Genomic DNA, 21,196 nt, shown 5'->3' on the forward strand with positions numbered 1-21,196 from the left:
TCGCATTAGTGAGCTGTAGGGTCGTCTGCAGGTGGAACGTTTCTCCCCCTAAATGTTTCTTTAATGGAACGGTGTGCCGCGGAGCTGTGAGCTCTGTGGGGCGCTGCCACTGTCGATGAGGACGGCTGCTCAATCAATCCGTCAGGGCCCAATACCTGTCTCGGCAGCTGATCCGAAATGCAACACACACACACAGAGACACAGACAGACAAAGAGAGAGAGAGGGAGAGCTCTTTATGTAGGTTACCACAGAGACACACGCAAGTGCACTCGCGCTCTCTCTCTCTCGCACGCACGTAAGTATGCGCGCACACAAACACACACACACGCATTGTGCCATTTTAAATGAGAGGTGTCTGTTTTAGTGAACGTCTTGACGGGGATTGACCATCAAAGAATCATTTTAGTTCTTATTTGAAGTGTATTAAAATCATCTCGGAATAGATCAAGTACACCAGCAGTGGTGTAAAAAAAATCAATTCAGACATTTTATTTATTTATTTAATGGCTGATACATTATGGCATATTTCCATAGACGGATCTTTAAGAAGCCAGAGCAATATTGATGTGAAGTCACCCTTCCTCCCGTCAAACGAAGTGACAGCACTGCACTTCTTTTTCTCTCGCTCTCTCTCTCTTTATCTCTTTCACTCTCTTCCTCTTATTCCCTAGTTCCTTCTCTTCCTCCATCTCTCTCCCTCTCTCTCCGCAGAGGTATCCCACTGCCTTAAGATTTTCCTCCGTACTCTCCCGCTCTCCCTCCTATTTTTTTTGTCGATTTTGAGGGGCCTTTTCTCCCCATCAAGCGTACGGCTTCCATTAAACACCTAGACGAGCTATAGATCCCCAGTCACTAATCTGGGCTCATTCTTTGCAGAATGCCCCTTCTCCATCCTCCGTCTGTCTGTCTCCTGTGATTGCTCTCATGTCTCCTCACGTCTCGACACTCCACACTCCTGTCAGGGGATGTGTGGCAGGATCCTTTGTCAGTTTACCGGCCCGTCAAGCCGTCAGAGTTTAAACATGTCAACTTACCTGTGAGATGCGCTACAGGCCTTTTGCTATTTCCCCCCATCACTCTGTATTTATATGAAAAGGAAAAGATTATGTTTCCCCAGTAGGGTATAATTATAGAGTGAATGAGATATGCTGTGTAATGTGTGTGTGGCTATGGCTTTTGTTTATTTATTTTTGTATTGGTCATATAATGGAAGTCTCTTTGACCCATTGTTTCTGTGCAGAGATTAGCCTGGACAGGTGTTAGTGAGCTTTATGAATCTCCAATTTTTTCTGGTAATACACTTGTAATACACTTGACCCCAGTAACCGGTTTGTACTTAAAACGTTCTCCTTTCAGGCTGCAAAGTCTTTGATTAACTCCTTCACTTTATTTAATGGCGCAAAGGCAGATTTTTTGGGGGGGGGAGGGGGGGTGGAAATATGCGTACTTTCTTTATGAACCCCCTAACCTAATGTAGCAGGCGTAAAAAGAAAAGGAAACCCTAGTTAGGGTGTGGAAAGGGGAGTTGGAGAAAATGTGAAAGGAGGGAAAAGGGACGTGGAGAGGGGAGATAGAGGGAGGGAGATTAAAATAAAAAAAATGTATATATTTCACCTTTATTTAACCAGGTAGGCCAGTTGAGAACAAGTTCTCATTTACAACTGCGACCTGGCCAAGATAAAGCAAAGCAGTGCGACACAAACAACAACACAGAGTAACACATAAACAAACGTACGGTCAATAACACAATAAAAATCTATGTACAGTGTGTGCAAATGTAGAAGAGTAGGGAGGTAGACAATAAATAGGCCACAGAGACTAAATAATTACAATTAACATTAACACTGGAGTGATAGATGTGCAGATGATGATGTGCAAGTAGAGATACTGGGGTGCAAAAGAGCAAGAGGTAAGTAATACTATGGGGTAGTTGGGTGTGCTATTTACAGATTGGCTGTGTACAGGTACAGTGCTCTGACAGCTGATTCTTAAAGTTAGAGAGGGAGATATACGACTCCAGCTTCAGTGATTTTTGCAATTCGTTCCATTCATTGGTAGCAGAGAACTGGAAGGAAAGGCGGCCAAAGGAAGTGTTGGCTTTGGGGATGACCAGTGAAATATACCTGCTGGAGCGCGTGCTACGGATGGGTGTTGCTGTGGTGACCAGTGAGCTGAGATAAGGTGGGGCTTTACCTAGCGAAGACTTATAGATTACTTGGAGCCAGTGGGTTTGGCAACTAATATGTAGTGAGGGCCAGCCAATGAGAGCATTCAGGGCGCAGTGGTGGGTAGTATATGGGGCTTTGGTGACAAAACGGATGGCACTGTGATAGACTATATCCAGTTTGCTGATTAGAGTGTTGGAGGCTATTTTGTAAATGACATCGCCGAAGTCGAGGATCGGTAGGATAGTCAGTTTTACGAGGGTATGTTTGGCAGCATGAGTGAAGGAGGGTTTGTTGTGAAATAGGAAGCCGATTCTAGATCTAATTTTGGATTGGAGATGCTTAATGTGAGTCTGGAAGGAGAGTTTACAGTCTAACCAGACACCTAGGTATTTGTAGTTGTCCACATATTCTAAGTCAGAACTGTCCAGAGTAGTGATGCTAGTCGGGCGGGAGGGTGCGGGCAGCAATTGGATGACTTAGTTTTACTAGCATTTAAAGCAGTTGGAGGCCACAGAAGGAGTATTGTATGACGTTGAAGCTCGTTTGGAGGTTAGCACAGTGTCCAAAGAAGAGCCAGATGTATACAGAATGGTGTCGTCTGCGTAGAGGTGGATCAAGGAATCACAAGAGCGACATCATTGATATATACAGAGAAAAGAGTCAGCCCGAGAATTGAACCCTGTGGCACCCCCATAGAGACTGCCAGAGGTCTGGACAACAGGCCCACCGATTTGACACACTGAACTCTGAGAAGTAGTTGGTGAACCAGGCGAGGCAGTCATTTGAGAAACCAAGGCTATTGAGTCTGCCGATAAGAATGCGGTGATTGACAGAGTCGAAAGCCTTGGCCAGGTCGATGAAAACGGCTGCACAGTACTGTCTTTTATCAATGGCGGTTATGATATCGTTTAGGACCTTGAGCGTGGCTGAGGTGCACCCATGACGAGCTGGGAAACCAGATTGCATAGTGGAGAAAGTACGAAATGGTCGGTGATCTGTTTGTTAACTTGGCTTTCGAAGACCTTAGAAAGGCAGGGCAGGATGGATATAGGTCTATAACAGTTTGGCTCTAGATTGTCTCCCCCTTTGAAGAGGGGGATGACCGCGGCAGCTTTGCAATCTTTGGGGATCTCATACGATACGAAGGAGAGGTTGAATAGGCTAGTAATAGGGGTTGCAACAATTTTGGCGGATACTTTTAGAAAGAGAGGGTCCAGATTGTCTAGCCCAGCTGATTTGTAGGGATCCAGATTTTGCAGCTCTTTCAGAACATCAGCTGTCTGGATTTGGGTGAAGGAGGGGGTGCTGAGATGTTGAGAAATTCTCGATTATTGTAGATTTATCGGTGGTGACAGTGTTTTCTATCCTCAGTGCAATGAGCAGCTGGGAGGAGGTGCTCTTATTCTCCATGGACTTTACAGTGTCCCAAAACTTTTTGGAATTAGTGCTACAGGAAGCAAGTTTCTCTATGAAAAAGCTAGCCTTAGCTTTCCTAATGGACTAGGTATATTGGTTCCTGACTTCCCTGAAAAGTTGCATTTCACGGGGGCTATTCGATGCTAATGCAGAACGCCACAGGATGTTTTTGTGCTGGTCAAGGGCAGTCAAGTCTGGGATGAACCAAGGGTTATATCTGTTCTTAGTTCTACATTTTATGAATGGGGCATGCTTATTTAAGATGGTGAAGAAAGCACTTTTCAAGAGCAACCAGGCCTCCTATTCTGACAGGATGAGGTCAATATCCTTCCAGGATACCCAGACCAGGTCGATTAGAAAGGCCTGCTCGCTGAAATGTTTTAGGGAGCGTTTGACAGTGATGAGGGGTGGTCGTTTGACCACGGACCCATTACGCACGCAGGCAATGAGGCAGTGATCACTGAGATCCTGGTTGAAGACAGCAGAGGTGTATTTAGAGGGAAAGTTGGTCAGGATGATATCTAAGAGGGTACCCGTGGTTACAGATTTAGGGTTGTACCGGGTAGGTTCCTTGATAATTTGTGTGAGATTGAGGGCATCTAGCTTAGATTGTAGGATGGCCAGGGTATTAAGCATGTCCCAGTTTACGTCACTTAACAGTACAAACTCTGAAGATAGATGGGTGGCGATCAATTCACATATGGTGTCCAGGGCACAGCTGGGGGCTGAAGGGGGTCTATAACAAGTGGGAACAGTGAGAGACTTGTGTCTGGAAAGGTGGATTTTTAAAAGTAGAAGCTCAAATTGTTTTAGAACCGACCTGGATAGTATGACAGAACTCTGCAGGCTATCTCTGCAGTAGATTGCAACTCCGACCCCTTTGGCAGTTCTATCTTGTCAAAAAGTTTTATAGTTAGGGATGGAAATTTCAGGATTTTTGGTTGCCTTCCTAAGCCAGGATTCAGACACGGCTAGGACATCCGGGTTGGCGGAGTGTGCTAAAGCAGTGAATAAAACAAACTTATGGAGGCTTGTAATGTTGACATGCATGTAACCAAGGCTTTTATGGTTACAGAAGTCAACAAATGAGAGCGCCTGGGGAATGGGAGTGATACTGGGGGCTGCAGGGCCTGGGTTAACCTCCACATCACCAGAGGCACAGAGGAGGAGTAGGATAAGGTACGGCTAAAGGCTATAAAAACTGGTTGTCTAATGCATTCGGAACAGAGAGTAAAAGGAGCAGATTTCTGGGCACGGAAGAATAGATTCAAGGCGTAATGTACAGACAAGGATATGGTAGGATGTGAGTACAGTGGAGGTAAACCTAGGCATTGAGTGACGATGACAGAGGTTTTGTCTCTGGAGGCACCATTTAAGCCAGGTGAGGTCACCGCCTGTGTGGGGGGTGGAACAAAAGGGCTAGCTAAGGCATGTTGAGCAGGGCTGGAGGCTCTACAGTGAAATAAGACAATAATCACTAATCAAAACAGCAATAGACAAGGCATATTGACACTAGGGAGAGGCATGTGTAGCTGAGTGATCATAGGGTCCAGTGAGTAGCTAGGTGAGCTGGAGACACGGCGATTCAGACAGCTAGCGGGCCGGGTCTAGCCGATGGGCCTCTGGGGGACGTCGCAACTGGAAGAGCCTATTGAAGCCCCCTCGGACGGTTACGTAGGCCGACCAGTTGTGATGGATCGGCGGGGCTCCGTGTCATCAGTAAAGGGTCCAGGCCAATTGGCGAAAGAGGTATTGAAGCCCAGGAATTGCCTGATGGATCTCTTCGGCTAGCTGGGAGATGGGCCTAGCTCGAGGCTAGCTCCAGGCTAACTGCTGCTTGCTTCGGGACAGAGACGTTAGCCAGGAGTAGCCACTCGGATAACAGCTAGCTAGCTACGATGATCCGGTGTAAAGGTTCAGTAGGAATCCGGAGATGTGGCAGAGAAAAAGCAGTCCGATATGCCTTGGGTTGATATCGCGCTGTGCAGACTGACAGGAATTGACCGGGCTGAGGCTGGCTGATGTCCGAGTTAACGGTGATGTCCGCTAGCAGTGGCTAACTGACTACTAGCTAGTAGCTAGTTAGCTGGCTAGCTTCTGATGGGGGTTCCGGTTCTGAAGTAAAGAAAATAGCAGATCCATACCACATTGGGTGAGGCGGGTTGCAGGAGAGTATGTTCAGTCCGTAGATGGAAATTGAGATTAAACATTTAAAAAATACTGTATATACGAAATATATACGAAAGAAAACGATATATACACGGGACGGGACAAGACAAAACAGACGTCCGACTGCTCCGCCATCTTGGAACAGATGAAGAGAAGGTGGAAGGGGGAGATGGAGGGGAGGTAGAGGTAGAGGTCCTCAATCTGTCTGTCTCCTGTGATTGCTGTCACGTGTTGTCGCTCCACACTCCTGTCAGGGAATGTGTGGCAGGATCCTTTGACAGTTTACCCGACCGTCATGCCGTCAGAGTTTAAACATGTCAACTCACATTCCTATTTACCCCCATCACACTGTATTTGTATGAAAAAGGAAAGATCATGTTTACCCAAGTAGGGTATAATTATGGAAACAGAGTGAATGAGATATAATGTATGTGTGGCTATAGCTTTAGTGTAGCATTTGCATGGTTTATTTTGTATTGGCCATATAGTGGAAGTTTGTTTGACCCATTGTTTCTCGCTCTCTCTCTCTTTCTCTCCCTCGCTCTCTCTCTCTCTCTCTCTCACTCCCTCTCGCTCTCTCCTGGCACAGGGGCCTACTGTGAGGTTCTGGCTTCCTGGTACAGAGGACCTCACAGTTCATCTGAGTAATGGGGTGTGAAGAGGAGCTGAGGGGGAGATGGAGCGGGAAAGTAGGGTGTGGCAAGGGGGAGTTGGAGAGAAGGTGGAAGGGGGTAAAAGGATGTGGAGAGGGGAGATGGAGAGGGGAGATGGAGAGGGGAGATGGAGAGGGGAGGTGGAGAGGTCTAAGAAGTGAGGGTTAGGTGGGAGGGCGAAAAGGAGGCGTTATGTAGAGGTACCTGCCGCTAATGCTGGAGTCAGTGAGGGATGGCGGGCACTCCAGCTGTGACATTAAAACAGCAGGTGGACGGCATCGTTAGGACTGGCACACGAGGCAGGATGAGGCCCAGCGGCCCACTGTAGTAGCTCTGTCTCAGGCGGCTTCACCCCACCGTGAGAAATGATCCGTAGCTCCATATAGCTCCATAAGGAAACGCAGACCCCTCTAGAGCTCTCTCTCCTGGGCACGCTGCTTGGTTTGGTGAGGGTTGAGCGACTCACACACCTGGCACCTCTCTCATTCTGCCTAATGACTCCTTGGTCACCCTTACCATTTAGGAGAAAGACTTTAGTTTGACTCGAGTAACAAACAAAAAAATCCTCTCCGTTTTTATCGTGGTTCACCTTCCTGTACGTACCGTTGTCAAGGCCATCACACAGGTGACATTGATACTTATAATACAGTCAAATGACATGATTTCTGTTTCTGACACAGATGGCAGCAAAGTGGTATTATTTTTTGATGAATAGGCCCATGGCCCATATTCATAAAGCATCTCAGAGTGCTGATCTAGGATCAGTTTGGCCTTTTATATACAGTAATAATGAATGCGTTTATGGACACAGGACCTGATCCCAGATCACACTCCTACTATGAGACTCTTTATGAATACAGGCCTAGGTCTAACTCTACTAAGTAAAGCATGCCATGTGTGATGTGATAGACCTCTCGCTCTCTCTGTCTTTCTCTTTCTTTCTCCGTATCCCAGAATGCTTTGTATGTTCTGCACAGGATGTAGCCATTTTGCGCCTCACTGATGCCAGAGGCTTCTCCTTAGATCTCCCAACATCCCTTCCGGAATTGTAGATTGAGATTCCCGACCTGAACCATCCAGGAATACTGTTCGGCAAATGAAGTTGTTTGGATCCCATATTGACATGTTATCTCTTCATCTGGTGATGGAGGCAGGAGGAGGGAAGAGAAAGAAGTGTAACTTGGGTAATTGAGCCGTGTCAACGCCGCTTATCGGTAAAGCTGCGGCGCGTCACGGAGCTAACGAGGTGTGGCGCGGCGATTAGTCTAACGGGAGTGGAACGTGAAACTCCTCAATTTAAAAAAATTTATTTCTTATTTTTTAAATTGTATTATCTCCCTTTAAATTAAGAGCCTCCCTCGAGGCTAAAATAAGGCTTTAATAGTTAAATTAATCTGGGGAAATATTGATATGGATGAATGGCATGGTGGAATGTCCCCTTTGTTGCAAGAATGACGAAGGCAACAGTCGTTTGAGTAAAGGATGCACCCTCAAAGCTGTCGGAGGTAGATCCTAACCTGAGATGACCTATGGAGAACAGTGGATTAGAAACCTGTTTCAACAAATGGTTTTACTGTTTTACCACTTAGCCTTGCCCTTCATTTGAACCTGCCATTTGTGCGGCGCGTATACGCAAGCTTGTCTGTGACTTTCTATGTGTGTGTGTGTGTGTTCGTGTGTGTGTGCATGCGCGTTTGTGTCTGTCGTCTCACTTTAGCAGGCCATTGCCAGGTGCCTCCATCAGGCCTTGCCAGTCATGCCATCAGTGTTCGCTGCCATGCTCAGAATAAGCCAGTGGAAGAGATAATCATCAGAGTGAGCGATGCAAATCTCACAACATGCCAGTTTGATTTGTAACCCTCGCTATCAAAGAATGCTAATTAAAATCATATTTTTGCATGTCTTCATGTCTTTCATCCACATATGCAAATCGCCCCCATTGCCTTTCAGCACTCTGTAATTAGGTTTATGAAGGACAGCTGTAATCCATAATTAACAGAAATGTTTGCAAGCTCTCCCCCCCCATGCGGCAGTGACTTAAACAACCTAGAAAAAGCTAGAAAATGCTAACTTAATTAGCGTGTTTGTTTATTTATAGCTAGTTGAAGCAGTCAGTCAGTCAGTGAGTGCTGTGCCACTGCCACTGCCTCCAGTCACCCAGAGTGTCTCCCTCCCCTGTGTTTGATCTTGTCATTCTCCTTCGGTGGAGAGGAGGGTGGTTTAGTCACTCCCAGGCACCATTCTGGATGGATGGATGGAGAGATGGAGCTAGAGAGGAAAAAAAGAGGAGGGAGAGAATGATGATAACAAAACAAAACAGCGGAGCCTGTTTGAATATTTATATGGGGTGTTAGTTAGCATGGGCTGCCCTCGGGGGGGGGTGATGATGGATGTGGCTCTGGGGCGATGGTAGGAGAGCAGAAGGACGCGTGTGTGCGCGTGCGTGTGTGTGTCCAGTAGTGGGGGGAAGATGCCATTGTGATATGAATGAACGGTGAAATGATTAGGCTATACGCTCTTTACAACAAAATTACCAATAAAGAGAGTGGAAGTCAGAGAGGCAGATGGAGAGAGACTTTTTGAGAGAACGAGAAACAAACAAGCCGGGGGGGGGACCGAAAGTGAGAGAGCGAGAGAGATAAAAAGAGAGAAAGTCCAGGAGTCCACAGTGAAGACCGGTGTCTGCAGTAACACTCCAAACCACACAGCCGCTGGCTCAACTCTTTCTTTTTCTTTCTTTCATTCTCTCTCTCTCTTTACTTCTTTCTTGTTCCTCAGTAATGTCGTCTTAGATGTGGTCGTTGTCTGTCAGCAAGAACACTGTAATAGGATCTGATTACTGGTGAATTCAATGGCCAGAGGATGAAACGAGGCTGATCCCTGACTAGTTAGGCCTGTCATCCCACCATTAGGGCTTCACAAACTGTTTAGGGAATGGAACAAACTCAGGGCTTTGAACATGGTCAGGACATTGTGGCGGAGTCTTGAAATGACGTCCCAAATATTTCCCTGTGTGTGATATTGTGCGTTTCTGTCTGTGTGAGTGTGCGTTCGAGGGGGTATGAGTCCGTGTCACTGTAGATACACTCTCTACACACTCTATTTGATGTTGAACCACTGTAATGACAGGATATCCAAGGTCCTGTTCAGTAGGCACTCAACGGGAACAAAACAGGGAGTTACTACCAGACCAATAAGAAAGCACATTTTCTTTTTCCATTGCGAAGCGTTTGAATATATATATTTTTTTTACAGTGTGGCCTTATGAACACGGGTTAAACCCATTGCCTTAGTTAACCTGCTGCATCCTAGTGGCTTTGTCCTGACTACAGTTGCAAACTTTTCCCGAAATCCCAGTTGGACGATTCCCAGAATCAGGAAGGAATAAACAGGAAATATGGAATCCTCCAACCAGGATTTCTGGAAAGGCAGGGAATTTCTGGAAAGATTTACAACCCTAATCCTGGCCATTTATTGTAAAAAAATAAAATCTCTGTCCGCTCTGTCCGCTCCCCGGTTCACCCTTTCATTGACTGTGGTAAAGAGGCCCTCTTTGTTAACCCTTTGCCCCCTGTGTTCTCTCTCTGACCAGGTGGGCCTTTGTGATGAAGAAGCACCTGAGCACTCACCTGTTAGGGAAACATGGACTGGGCCAGCCCAAAGAGAGGTAAGACTGATTACTTTTGCCTCGCTTTGTCTCTCTCTGTATTTTCTCTCTCTCTCTCTCTCTCTCTCTCTCTCTCTCTCTCTCTCTCTCGCTCTCCCTCCCTTGCTCTCTCTCTGTCCCTCCCCCCTTGAACCCCTCTTTCTCTCTCCAGTATTTCTATCACACCCTCTTTGTCAATCTGTTCCTCCCTCTCTCTCCTCCCTCTTTCTTCTCTCCCTCTCTCTGTATGATTGGGAAGATGTGATGTCTCCATCTCTCTCCATGATGTTGCGTGTAAAACTTTCCCGGTGTGCCCCTGTCTGTCAGCGACGCGGCCCGGCTGTCAGTCCTCGTTGTGTGATGAAGACGAAGTTGCGAAGTCCCGGTGGCATGCGAGAATGAGACGTTAAACACCCCTCAACCTGTCAAACAGACCCGCTAAGAGAAACCAGACGTCTTCTTAAAAAAATAAATAAATTGGGCGTCATTTGAAAACCGCCTTTCAAATTGATACTTTTGACAATATGTCGTATTAGATATGACAAGTGGCTTGAGATATTAGCAAAGTAGGCGCGCCGTATGCTGCCCTGTAAATACACACTCATTATTGACTGGATTCAGACTGGCAGCTGCTCGTTGGGATTAGTTGGGAGAGTTGGAAGAGAGAGTCTCATATCCCACAACTATTTCACTTGTCTGCCTTATTCTCGTAAAGAGCACGTGACAAACTAAGGCGAAACAAAACTGTCCAGGGCGGAAATGTTTGTACCACATAGATGTTATATCAAGATGAATTGCCACATATTTTTGTCCGCTTGGCTTTTTCTTTGTTTTACGTAGTTTGAGGATGCTGGTTGGTAACGTGAGTGAAATCACAGTGGGGCTGGTCCGTGTATTGTGTCTGAATGACAGACCTCTGTGCCCTTGGCTCGGTATTAGAGGGCGACATTACAGCAAAGGTCGGCGAGAGCACGCCCGCAAATGCGCGCGCATGTGCGCAAACGCACCCGCTCACACGCCAGCGGCAGGCATGAATGGAGTGGCCTTGTGGTCTGTGTGTTATCTGACAGCGTTTACCTCAGAGTGTGTCTCTACCGAAAGCAACTAGAGTCACACTGCTGCCCCATAAAACATACCGCAGTGCCATACAACACCATTACATCACACGCAAACATACACACACAAACGTATGCACGTATGTGCACGTGAGCGAGGCAAGTGCATGTATGCATACAGATATTGGTGTTGTACCATTATTTTCTCTTGCTTTTCTCTATTAAACACACACACAGCGAGAGGCCATGAGGTTTGTTCTATTTAAACCTGTAAAACACTGTGTCATCATTTTTCTGACAGTCCTGGAGACAGAATTTATCTCATCATTAATTAACCATCATATTTCCAACACAGCAGTGCTTAATTAGCACAAGGTCATTGGGGAGGGCTTATTAAGTGGAACAAATTTGGGCGAGTAGAGAGAGAGAGAGAGAGAGAGAGAGAGAGAGAGAGATGAAAAGGGGAAAATATGGCGAACGTATGATGACAGTGCTGCCCAATGATTGATAACTGCACCGGTTTGAAAAGCCCAGACTTGGAGACTGGAGGGGTAGCTGGTGACGTGAGGGAGGGGACTGGAGTGGTAACTGGGGACCAGGAGGGAGGTAGGGGAAGGGACCGGGGGCTGGCGGGAGTGGGGGAGCCAATTGCAAACATATGCTGCCTGGCAGGCAGGGGGAGGCAGGGGAGAGATGGATTGCAGCAGGACAGTGTCAGAGAGGCTGTTTCATCACCATCTCCACAGCCCTATTCACCTGGTATTTTTAGAACACTGGGGAGATCTGTTAGTCAAAGGAAGAGAAGAGGAGGAGGAGGAGGGGTGAGACCTGACTAGCCGTAGTGCCCAGCTCCAGTTTGCTTGGTTTGTCTGGGCTCTGGAAAAACAGGTTATTTTGGGTGGGAGAAATGGGATGGGCAGTGGATCTGTGTGTGTGTGTGTGTGTGAGAGTGAGAACATCTGGGTCACGGTTTCATTCACCACTATTCTTCACTGTAAGGCACTGTGGGTAGTTTGGAGGTCTGCGTACTTCTGGCTGTGCATGTGTCTATTTACGTGTGAATATACAGTGGGTCTATAATTATTGGCACCCTTGATAAAGATGAGCAAAAAAGACTATTAAATAGATAATGCAAATACTGAGCTATAGGTAACTGCCAAAATAATGGAAACACTTGAGTAACTGAGGGTTACTGTGGTTCCTGAGTTAATTAAGCAATTAACATCCCATCATGCTCAGGGTCATGTATAAAAATGGCTAGAAGATGAGATCTCAGTGACTTTGAAAAAGGGGTCTGAAAGGAGCATTGGGGGTTTAAAGTGTGTGTCTCAGTCGCCAGATCTCAACCCAATTGAACACTTATGGTAGATTCTGGAGCGGCGCCTGAGACCAGTTTTTCACCACCATCAACAAAACACCAAATGGTGGAATTTCTGGTGGAAGAATGGTGTAGCATTCCTCTAATAGAGTTCCAGACACTTGTAGAATCAATGCCAAGGTGCACTGACACTGTTATGGCAGCGCAACCCCCATTAAGTCACTTGATATTAGTGTTTCCTTTATTTTGTCAGTTACCTATATATATTTTATACACAGCATTTTGGGGAACAATTCTATTATCTTGTAAATATAGTTTAACAAGTACAACAACAAAAAAAGCCTAAAAAAGAAAGTGGTCAAAATACCTGACACCCGTGTTTACTCCGCCACCCTCCCCTTGAGAGGATATTGGCACCGAACCTTTTTCTAGAATGTTTTATGAGATTGGAGAACACAGACCATTAGACCATTCCTCCATACAGAATCTTTCCAGGTCCTTGCTATCCTTCATCTGCTCTTCAATTCAAACTACAAAGTCCAGAGACTTTTTGTGGTGGATTTGTCCTTTTGACAGTCATACAGTGAGCTCCAAAAGTATTGGAACAGTGACACATTTAGTTGTTTTGGCTCTGTACTTCAGAACTTTGGATTTGAAATGATAAACTGACTATGAGGTTAAAGTGCAGACTGTCAGCTTTAATTTGAGGGTATTTTCATCCATATCGGGTCTGTTTAGAAATTACAGCACTTTTTGTACATTGTCCCCCCATTTTAGTGGACCAAAAGTCTTATGTCTGTTAAAGTAGTCAAAAGTTTAGTATTTGGTCCTATATTCCCAGTACGTAATGATGACATCAAGCTTGTGACTACAAACTTGTTGGCACCATTTGCTGTTTGGTGTGCAGATCTGGAATATATCATGTATATGTCACAGCGACACACACCGCCCTGTATCTCGGGAGTACTTGAGGAAGACCAAGAGGTACACCACCGCCAGGTAATATATAAATTACATGAGATGGTTGCAGGTCCCTGAGGAGAGATTTAATAAGCTCTGAACTATTTGTTAATATACTAAACCAAGGTTGGGTGTGTGGGGTTCTGTGCAATTGTCATTTTATACGTTACGCTAACTTTTGTGTAGCATTTGTGGCTCCAAACCAATACAAGATGTGTATTTTGTGTCCATATCATCATCAAGTGTCTAAAAGAATGTGTGTAGCTCGCTGAAGTGCGAAAAATGCTAATATCAGGAATATTGACTTGCATTGATTTTTGCCCACAAATGCGACAACATTAGCATTTGAAGACAGTGGCCAGCGATACAAAACCAAGGCATGGTTTGTTTTCTTACCTTCCCCATAGGCTGCTTACAGGGTAAGGAAACCAATAAGTCATTTTATCATTTGGGTGAACTATCCCTTCAATTTGACAAAGTGAAATTTGTGAGATAAATGAAGAAATAATAAAATATATTCCTACAATTCAATAGCTTGATGGAATAGGCCTAGGTCTATGTGCGTGTCAAATCAAATTTCATTGGTGATATACACATGTTTAGTAGATGTTAGTGCGGGTGTAGAGAAATGCTGGTGTGTGTGTGTGTGTGTGTGTGTGTGTGTTGCTGGTTTGAAAGATGTAAATGCACCTAAACCAACAATTTAATGAGGCAGACTTCTGCTGTAGTGATTGACGGCTGTGACCTCGCCTTCATTTAACGTAATTTTGAGCCATTTAAAAACAAAGTGTTCAAAGATGGCTGCCCTGTCTCAGGTATCCATGTTTTTTAGGCAATTGTAAAACTACCCCCCATTTTCACATTTACAATAATAAACAGTTTGAACTAATACACTCTTCACTCATTAAATGGGCGTGTTGACAGCCAAATGAGTCCAATTTATTTAACTGATAAAGTCGGTGAAAAGGTTTTCATAAGAACTATCAATGTGGGTCAATAACATTGTGAACAAAAAACTGACCATGACAGAGAACAACCATTACTTTTGCTGAGTAGGGCATCATCTCCACTTACTGTATTTTGCCAATAGGGCTGTCCCCGAATCACAATTTAAAAACATATATTTTTTTAATTATACTTTGTTTTTATCAATTTTTTTATTTTAATCAGATTTGTCCTTTAGATTCAACTAATCTGCAAATATGTAAAAAAAATAAAAATAAAAAATAACACTATGACTGATCAAAACTCTTATGGCTTTGTCCTGTCCCTCTGCAGCAGACACATTTGGGGGCTTTCTTGGCACTCTGGTATGTTGATAGACTTGTGCCCGTGGCTCGTGCTCCATGATAAAACGGGACAGTAGGGTAAGTTAAGCCAAAGGGGTACGTTGAGCCACCCTTGTTTCTAGGAAACCATACACAAAATGTATAATTTTACCAAATATTTAGGAAGAGGTCATCATTTCATGGAGTCTGTGAAGGAAGCAACCACAATGAAAAAGTGGTAAGCAAGTTAGGTCCAAAAAACACATTTATTGTGTTACAGGTTTCATGATGCTTGTATCTAAACCAAAGTAGATCATCTTAACATCAGTTGGGGTATCTAGAAGCTTCAATATGAGGTCCTAAACCTAGCATGAAAGTGCATCCTTGTAGCTGTGTGGGCCAATATAGACAAAATGTTTGCCTTGGGGTAAGTTGAGCCAAAGTCCATGGGGTAAATTGAGCCAACGGTTGAGCCAATGGCAAATCAAAGCGTTTTCTTCCCAGGTGTAATACAAGGCATTATCGCTGGGATATGAGGTAACAGAGTACAACGTTTTTTTAGGCGTTAAGCCTGTGTTTATAGATGCTTAAAATGAATAAAAGACAGAAAAGTGATTTTGTTTCATTGTGTTTGGGAAATAACATGGACATGGTTTTAAATAGAGGTAATATTTCATTCAGTACAGAAATTTGTAGGCAGCTTGATTTTACCCTGTCCAGTGGCTTAATTTACAACGGGGTAAGTTGTGCCAATAGATTGTTTGGGACAAGCTTTGTTTTCAAAACTGTAGTGTTTGCCTGAATTCTGATTTATTTTCAGGGCCTCTTGCCTCTGGCATAACAGCCTGAAATATATCTCGATATCTTTCTTAGAAAGAATACTATATTTCCCTTGACGGAGTGATGCTGAATGTAAAAAATGGCTCAACTTACCCCACTCTAATCAGCTACATGTGAGTAGAATCAGAGTAAAACTGATCAAATCCTAACTATTCAAATCTTTGGGGTCAGCCCTAGTAGCCAAGCCAATATCACATACAATACACACAACGCCAAGGAGAGAGGGAACAAATAATGAATTAGCCTAGCTAACATGAGGTATTAATACTGCATGATGGTTCAACAAAGACATGTATGTGCGTGTGTCCACAACCACACTCTACTATAGTGCTGCTCAGGTACAAGCAGCTTGTCTGTGCCAGAGGCCGTGGGTGGCAGAGCGGGCATCTGGCTTGGCAGCACCAGGTTCTGGGCTCACAGCCGTTTCCCAGTGTGCCGTACGGTGCGGCCATATTGCCCGGTCGCTGTGGACTGGGACGGGGCAGGCTGGACAGGGGCAGAGGGGGCGGAAGAGTCCTGCAGGGTACCAGCATGGTGGCAATGTGGACCACACAGTCCAAAGCCCTGCCACACTCACAGGGGTCCAATTACACTAGAGCGTGTGCGTGTGTGTGTGTGTGTGTGTGTGTGTGTGTGTTTACTCTGCAGAACGGTGCTGTAGAGAGAGGACGAGGTTAAGAGGGAAATATTGTGGCCCTTAATTATTTGGAATAAATCCATCCTATTAATAATGAATCCATCTCCCCCTCTCTCCCTTACCTTTCGGTATCAGCTCTGAGTTGTTGTTACCACCTAAGACTAATGGTGTCATGGTTAGGCCTGCACTGCTTACTGTACACAGACAATGGCCTGTCATATCAGAACAAGTATGATATGACAGTCACAGCAGGGCCATGTTCATTAGGCACCAAACGGAGGAAAGAAGACTGAAACAGGGAGGGACTACCTGGATTTGTCTAATACAAACACTAATTTTAGTTTTTTTGTAGTAACACTTTTCTACAACGTTTTCAGTTGAGCGCCCTAATGAACACAACCCAATCATATCCTATATTACGGCCATAGAGGCTGAATGCACAATGCAGATATTTGTGCATTTTAAAAGGCTTTGAACTGCAGCAACAGTCACTGCCACTGTGGTAGTCAGAGTCTCCTGTGGCTGGTGTGTAGTAGAGACCTTAGTGGCCCATTGCTCACCTTTGTGTTGCTGTGTGTTTGTTTGAACAGGCGCCAGTGGACACGGCCTCTGTTTACCCTACTCAATATTTCATGAGGGATGAATGGTCGGCGGCGAATGAGGGATCGCGTTAATATTGCTGTTGAAATTAAACGATAATTAGAAATGTGTTAGTCTAAAAGCCATTGCAGTCTATAAAAGTTTGATTACTGGAAAATTAGGTGCATTAAGTTTTTATGGGTTGGCCTGTGCGATCGCTGGAGAATGGTTTTATGCACTTGTCATGGGCATATGATGCAGGCTGGCGACGTGTGTCCCGTGTGGCTCAGTTGGTAGAGCATGGTGTTTGCAACGCCAGAGTTGTGGGTTCGATTCCCACGGGGGACCAGTACGGGGGGAAAAAATGTATGAAATGTATGCATTCACTACTGTAAGTCGCTCTGGATAAGAGCGTCTGCTAAATTACTAAAATGTAAAATGTGTGTGTGTGTGTGTGTGTGTGTGTGTGTGTGTGTGTGTGCACGCAGGGGTGAAAAGTACTTAAGTAAAAATACTTTCAAGTACTACTTAATTAAGTAGTTTTTTGGGGTATCTGTACTTTACTTTACTATTTATATTTTTGATTACTTTTACTTTTACTTCACTACATTCCTGAAGGAAATAATGTACTTTTTACTCCATACATTTTCCCTGACACCCAAAAGTACTCGTTACATTTTGAATGCTTAGCAGGAGAGGAAAACGTTCTAATTCACACACTTAAAGAGAAAATCCCTGGTCATCCCTACTGCATCTGATCTGGCAGACTCACTAAACACAAATGCTTTCTTTGTAAATTATTGTTCCCGTGGTTATACGTAAATTAAAAAAACAAGAAAATCGTGCTGACCGGTTTGCTTAATATAAGGAATTTGAAATGATTTACACTTTTACTTTTGACAATTAAGTATATTTTAACAATGACATTTACTTTGGACACTTAAGTATATTTAAAACCAAATATGTTTTTTACTTTTACTCAAGTAGTATTTTACTGGGTGACTTTCACTTTTACTTGAGTCATTTTCTATTAAGGTATCTTTACTTTTACTCAAGTATGACAATTGGGTACTTTTCCCACCACTGTGTACACGGCTGTGTTCTGAAAAGCTGAGGTCCTCATATGCAACAACTCTTCCGGTGACGTACTCATCTGAATATTGTTATCAGCCAGACAGACTAGTTGGCCTAACTACCAGCAGCAGTTTAGTCTAGGTATAAACTAGCTGTATTGGTGATGGTCTTCAGCTAGTACCCAGTCACAACAGCATGTCTTTGTGGAATGAGACCGCTGGTCTCAGAGTAGGAGTGTGGATCTAGGATCAGTTTACCTTTTAAATCCTAATGAATAAGACTACATGGACAAGGGGGACCTGATCCTAGATCAGCACTCATGATCTGAGAGACTTTATGAATATGGGCCTTGTTCCAATATCCACACTAGCACTTTGTATGAAGCAATGTAGAGCGTTGGGCCAGTAACACAAAGGTCGCTGTTTCTATTCCCCGGGCCGGTAAGGTGGAAAAATCTGCCGTTCTGCCCTTGAGCAAGGCAGTTAACCCCCAACAACAACTGCTCCCCGGGCGCCAATGACGTGGACATCGAACAAGGCATCCCCCCCCGCATCTCTCTGATTCAGAGGTGTTGGGTTAAATGCAGAAGACACATTTCGGTTGAATGCATTCAGTTGTACAACTGACTAGGTATTCCCCCTTCCCCCTAGTATAGACATTTGAACAGACCAGTAGTCGAGCTACTCTCTGCCAGACCTCCAGATCCATCCCCCAAGCCTCTAACTTTCAGTCTAGGAATGATGTCATCAACTAGCATTGGAACACAAGTCACATTACTCAAACCACGAGAGAAGAGAATGTGCTCAGCTCAGCCTCCATCTAATTTATGACAAGAGCACAAGTGGAAGAGCTAGCATTGTGTGGCTAATTGACGACAGGTCAGAGTTCCCTCCCTCACTGCGACTCCCTGCAACTCTATGTGGGCTACTTGTTTCTGCCTTTCTCAATTGAAACATCAGACTGTCACTGCAAGGAAGGGATGTTGCCAGGCCTCACTAATGAACCAATGAATCAATGAATTAGCTAAGCAGCGATTGAATTAATGCGAGCTGAACGGAGGAGCAGGAGCCGTGGACATATCCCGGAGAAGGTGATTAGCGTTGAAACAGATACAGACCCACACGAACCAGTCACGGCTGCCAATATCAGTTATTACAAGTTTCTCCAACTTTGGACGTTTTCCTCGTTTATTAGCGCAGTAATGGATTTCTCATCACTTTCTGATGTTGTATTGATGTTAAGATGTTTGTTTTTTTAATGCCAGTGTTGTGCCGAAAATCTCCCCCTGCCTGAATCCCCCCCTTCTAATTTCCTTCATTTTGTGGCTAGAGTCAAATACTTTCTGTGGCACACATCAGAGTCAAATACTTTCTAAATAACAAACTTCAAGTCAGGATAGGCAACCAAAATTAATAATTAATGTATGTGTGTTATATTAAACATATTGGCAACCAATAAACATTTCAGAACAACTATGGCTGAATTATTATCCTTACACTTTCTAAAATACTAGTCGAATAAGACATGGGAGAGATGACGAATTTTGGCAAAGAGATGTATTTATAGACTAATACAAATCAGTAGCAGATTTAGGTACGGGAGCCGCCCAGGGCGGCATCTTCCCGGGGGCGGCACGGAGTGCCCCCGGGTGCAGGCGGGCGCTGAAGGGGTGTTCGCCCAGGGCGCCATATTGAAAAAAATAACCAAACCGAAAACTGCAGACCAAAATTATTAATCAGTGAAATGTAGGCTAAACTGACAATGGAGTGAAGAGCAGAAATCTCAACTAGCAAGCAAGTCGCAGCAATGAAGACCGCGAAGGGGGGGGATTCTGGCAGGGGGGAGATTTTCGGCACAACACCGGTCCGCCCACACGGGCACATAGGAGGTACATATGAGCATGTGACACCTGTGTTCAGGCTGGTTAACCTTTAGTGAGAGACGGTGGTTAAGATCTTTCACCCAACGTTCATCATGCATGTGACTCTTCACTTTACAGTACCGTACATGGTGGGCGGATCGATTCAGCACGGTGGTCAGGTTTGCGTTGCCGGGTGTGCGTGTGTAGTGAGCTCAATACCGAGTGTGTGTAGGGTTGCGAGAGAGAGCATAATGTGTGGGTTGAGGAGGTCCAAGAATAGACATGTCATAATCAACTTTGCGGCGTACAGCGGGTGGTTTGTTCCGCCCGAGTATCAAATCATCTCCCCAAGTTTCGTTTTCCGAATCCCAAAACCCCATGAGCCGAAATGGTTCGAGAGAGAAAAAAGAACGAGAGGGTCTCCTTGATTATGTGACATCCTCCGGATTGCAGTTGTTTCCTCCATTACTTAGGGGGGGGGCTTCTCACTATTGAGATTGTCACTCTCAATTTGGGCTAACGGTAAGCATGCACGGGCCTCCTGGATATTCTCCCCCACACCCACCCAGAGTCCCCGCCTCCCCCACTCTGCCCTTCCCGCCACCGATCGCCGTGGTGACAGTTTGATTACATCATCAATCGTGGCTGTTAACAGTGGTTTTCCTGAGCACCTGGGCAGGCAGGATCACAGCTGGCTCTGGGCTACCGCTGTCCCCCTGACCCAACACTCTGTGAGTGTGCGTGCGCTAGTGCACCTCTCTCTTTCTGTGTGCGTGTGTGTTTCTCATTTCCATTGGCACAGGGGGATTTGAAATGACCCACAAGGTGCACTGCAGGATTTTATTGAGTGAACGCATATCTGACTGTGTTTGCTGCTGTTTCAGCTCAATACAAATGAGAAGTTATTAGACTTTGCTAGTTATTTTCTCCTGATATTGTTTAGTTGGGCTCTGCAGGTCAAGGTAGTAATCAATTCTATAATTGTATTACACTGGGTTTGAGAGAGTGTTTATTTTTGGGGCAGGGGGGTGGAGTTTGTGTATGTATGTGTTGTGTCTTTGTATTCATGTGTAAATGAGTGTAGAATTGTTATTGTGTGTGTGTGTGTGTGTGTGTGTGTGTGTGTGTGTCTCTCTCTCTGTGTGCCTGCCCAGAGTCTCGCTCACAACAGTGCATCGTTCACTGTCCTACAGATACATAGAGATACTGTATGTGACAGCAGGCTGTTGCTCTATGCCGAACAACACACCCTCACAGATACTTAGAGCGATGCATTACACACACACACACACACACACACACACACACACACACTATAAATCCAGGTACTTCCTCCCTCTATTTTCTTTTGCTGTGAAGTCAAATCCCTCATCTTCCCGCTAAAGCGCTGTAAATTTATAATGGGACAAAGTGAATGTCTCATTCCAATTCCTCAGCTATTACATGATTAAATAAATGTCCCGGGTCTTTTCACAAAGATTTTTTTTTTATGGCTAGGTGGCCACTCCCCCTCACACACCACTCCCTCCACGCCACACACACACACACACA

At 44.9% G+C, this 21,196-nt stretch overlaps 1 protein-coding gene across 2 annotated transcripts in view; it reads left to right on the forward strand.

The window, feature by feature from the left end:
* Positions 1–21,196, forward strand: part of LOC106583495 (zinc finger protein 407) — a 174,645-nt gene that overhangs the window by 72,584 nt on the left and 80,865 nt on the right. For both annotated transcript variants that reach the window (XM_014167742.2, XM_014167750.2), the window contains exon 4: positions 10,000–10,074. In XM_014167742.2, the coding sequence (XP_014023217.2) occupies positions 10,000–10,074 (75 nt within the window). The remainder of the gene's footprint in view (positions 1–9,999; positions 10,075–21,196) is intronic.

The sequence above is a fragment of the Salmo salar genome, chromosome ssa02 (assembly GCF_905237065.1).
Source record: "Salmo salar chromosome ssa02, Ssal_v3.1, whole genome shotgun sequence".
NCBI lineage: Eukaryota > Metazoa > Chordata > Actinopteri > Salmoniformes > Salmonidae > Salmo > Salmo salar.